Source organism: Nansenia antarctica (genome assembly GCF_963989245.1).
Source record: "Nansenia antarctica genome assembly, chromosome: 16".
In the NCBI taxonomy this organism is placed as follows: Eukaryota; Metazoa; Chordata; class Actinopteri; order Argentiniformes; family Microstomatidae; genus Nansenia; species Nansenia antarctica.
The window spans coordinates 26,911,105-26,912,619 of NC_137686.1; the positions used below are offsets into that span (position 1 = coordinate 26,911,105).

At 50.3% G+C, this 1,515-nt stretch overlaps 1 protein-coding gene across 1 annotated transcript in view; it reads left to right on the plus strand.

Annotated features, from left to right (window-relative positions):
• mau2 (MAU2 sister chromatid cohesion factor) overlaps positions 1-1,170 on the plus strand; it is a gene marked incomplete at its 5' end in the record, with an annotated part of 14,815 nt that extends 13,645 nt beyond the window's left edge. Inside the window, one exon of the mRNA XM_080546502.1 lies at positions 1,074-1,170. Within this exon, the coding sequence (XP_080402628.1) occupies positions 1,074-1,148 (75 nt within the window). The 3' untranslated portion in view covers positions 1,149-1,170. The remainder of the gene's footprint in view (positions 1-1,073) is intronic.
• Positions 1,171-1,515: the final 345 nt, after the last annotated feature.

A 1,515-nucleotide genomic window follows, 5' to 3' on the forward strand; every position in this document is an offset into this window, starting at 1 on the left:
GTATATTATATGTATGACACATAAGACACTTCACATAACAGACACACACACGCCTTACGTATTTCTCTCTCTCTGGCCCTCTACTACGTACACAGACACACTCACTAGATGATAGTTTATCTTTTGTAATAAGACCCACGTAATGATGATGATTTAATAGATAGTCCTCCTAGCTAAGAACCATGTCAACTGTCAACGTGTCAACTGTCTTAGAGTGGTCATGAGTTCTAGTGCTGTGAGAGGGCAGCTGTGGCTGAGGAGGTAGAGCCGGCGTCTAATGAGCACGTTACCGTCGCATACCGCCAGAGCCAGCCACGTAGAAAACCACCTGCTGTTGTTGGCGGTTCGATCCCCGGCTGGCCACGTTTTCAGTCGTCCTTCCTTGGCCAAGACGCTGAACCCCAAATTACTCCCAAACGAGCAAGCCGGCGCCTTGCGTGGTGGCTTGCCGCCATTAGTGTGTGAACGAGAGGCCATTGTAAAACGCTTTATTAAGTGCCGGCCTGTGGCGCAGGAGGTAGAGCCGGCGTCTAATGATCGCAAGGTTCGGTAGATCGGCGGTTCGAACCCCGGCTGGTCACGTTTTGAGGTGCCCTTGGCCCAAATTGCTCCGGCGCCTTGCATGGTAGCTTGTCGCCATCGGTGTGTGAATGGGTGTGTGAATGGGTGTGTGAATGTGTGTGTGAATGGGTGTGTGAATGTGTGTGTGAATGTGTGTGTGAAAGTGTGTGTGAATGGGTGTGTGAATGGGTGTGTGAATGGGTGTGTGAATGTGTGTGTGAATGGGTGTGTGAATGGGTGTGTGAATGGGTGTGTGAATGTGTGTGTGTGAATGTGTGTGTGAATGTGTGTGTGAATGGGTGTGTGAATGTGTGTGTGTGAATGTGTGTGTGAATGTGTGTGTGAATGTGTGTGTGAATGTGTGTGTGAACGGGTGAATTAGACATTAGCCATTGTAAAAACGCTGTGGAATAAGGCACTATACTATAAGTCAGTCTTTCCATTTTACCATTTTGACCATTTGTGAAGATGACCTTGTTGATTCCTGTGTGGTGGTGTTTGTTGTGTTGCAGTGGACAGATGGACCCCCTCCGGTGCAGTTCCAGGCCCAGAACGGACCAACCACCAGCCTGGCCAGCCTTCTCTGAGAACCCCGCCCGACCAGGAGAGAGGGAAGGAGGGAGGGAGGGAATGTTAGGGGGTGTGGGTAGGAAGGGTAGAGGGAGAGAAGGAGGGAGGGAGGGAGGGTGGGTGGGTTGGTTGGTTGGTTGGTTGGTTGGTGGGAGGGAGATAGAGGGTATGAGACAAAAACCCTATTGGGCGAACAGCCCAACCGCCGGTCTGCTCCAGTGTTGGCCAGGCTTCACCGCCGTTGCCATGCCAACCGCCAACCGCCAAACGGCCATACAGAAAAAAAAACTACCTAGAGCCCCCCCTGTAATGATGTTTATTCTTTTTTCTATTATAGACTTTTAACTTATTGTTGTTTTTCATGGTAGGGGTGTTTTTAGAGCG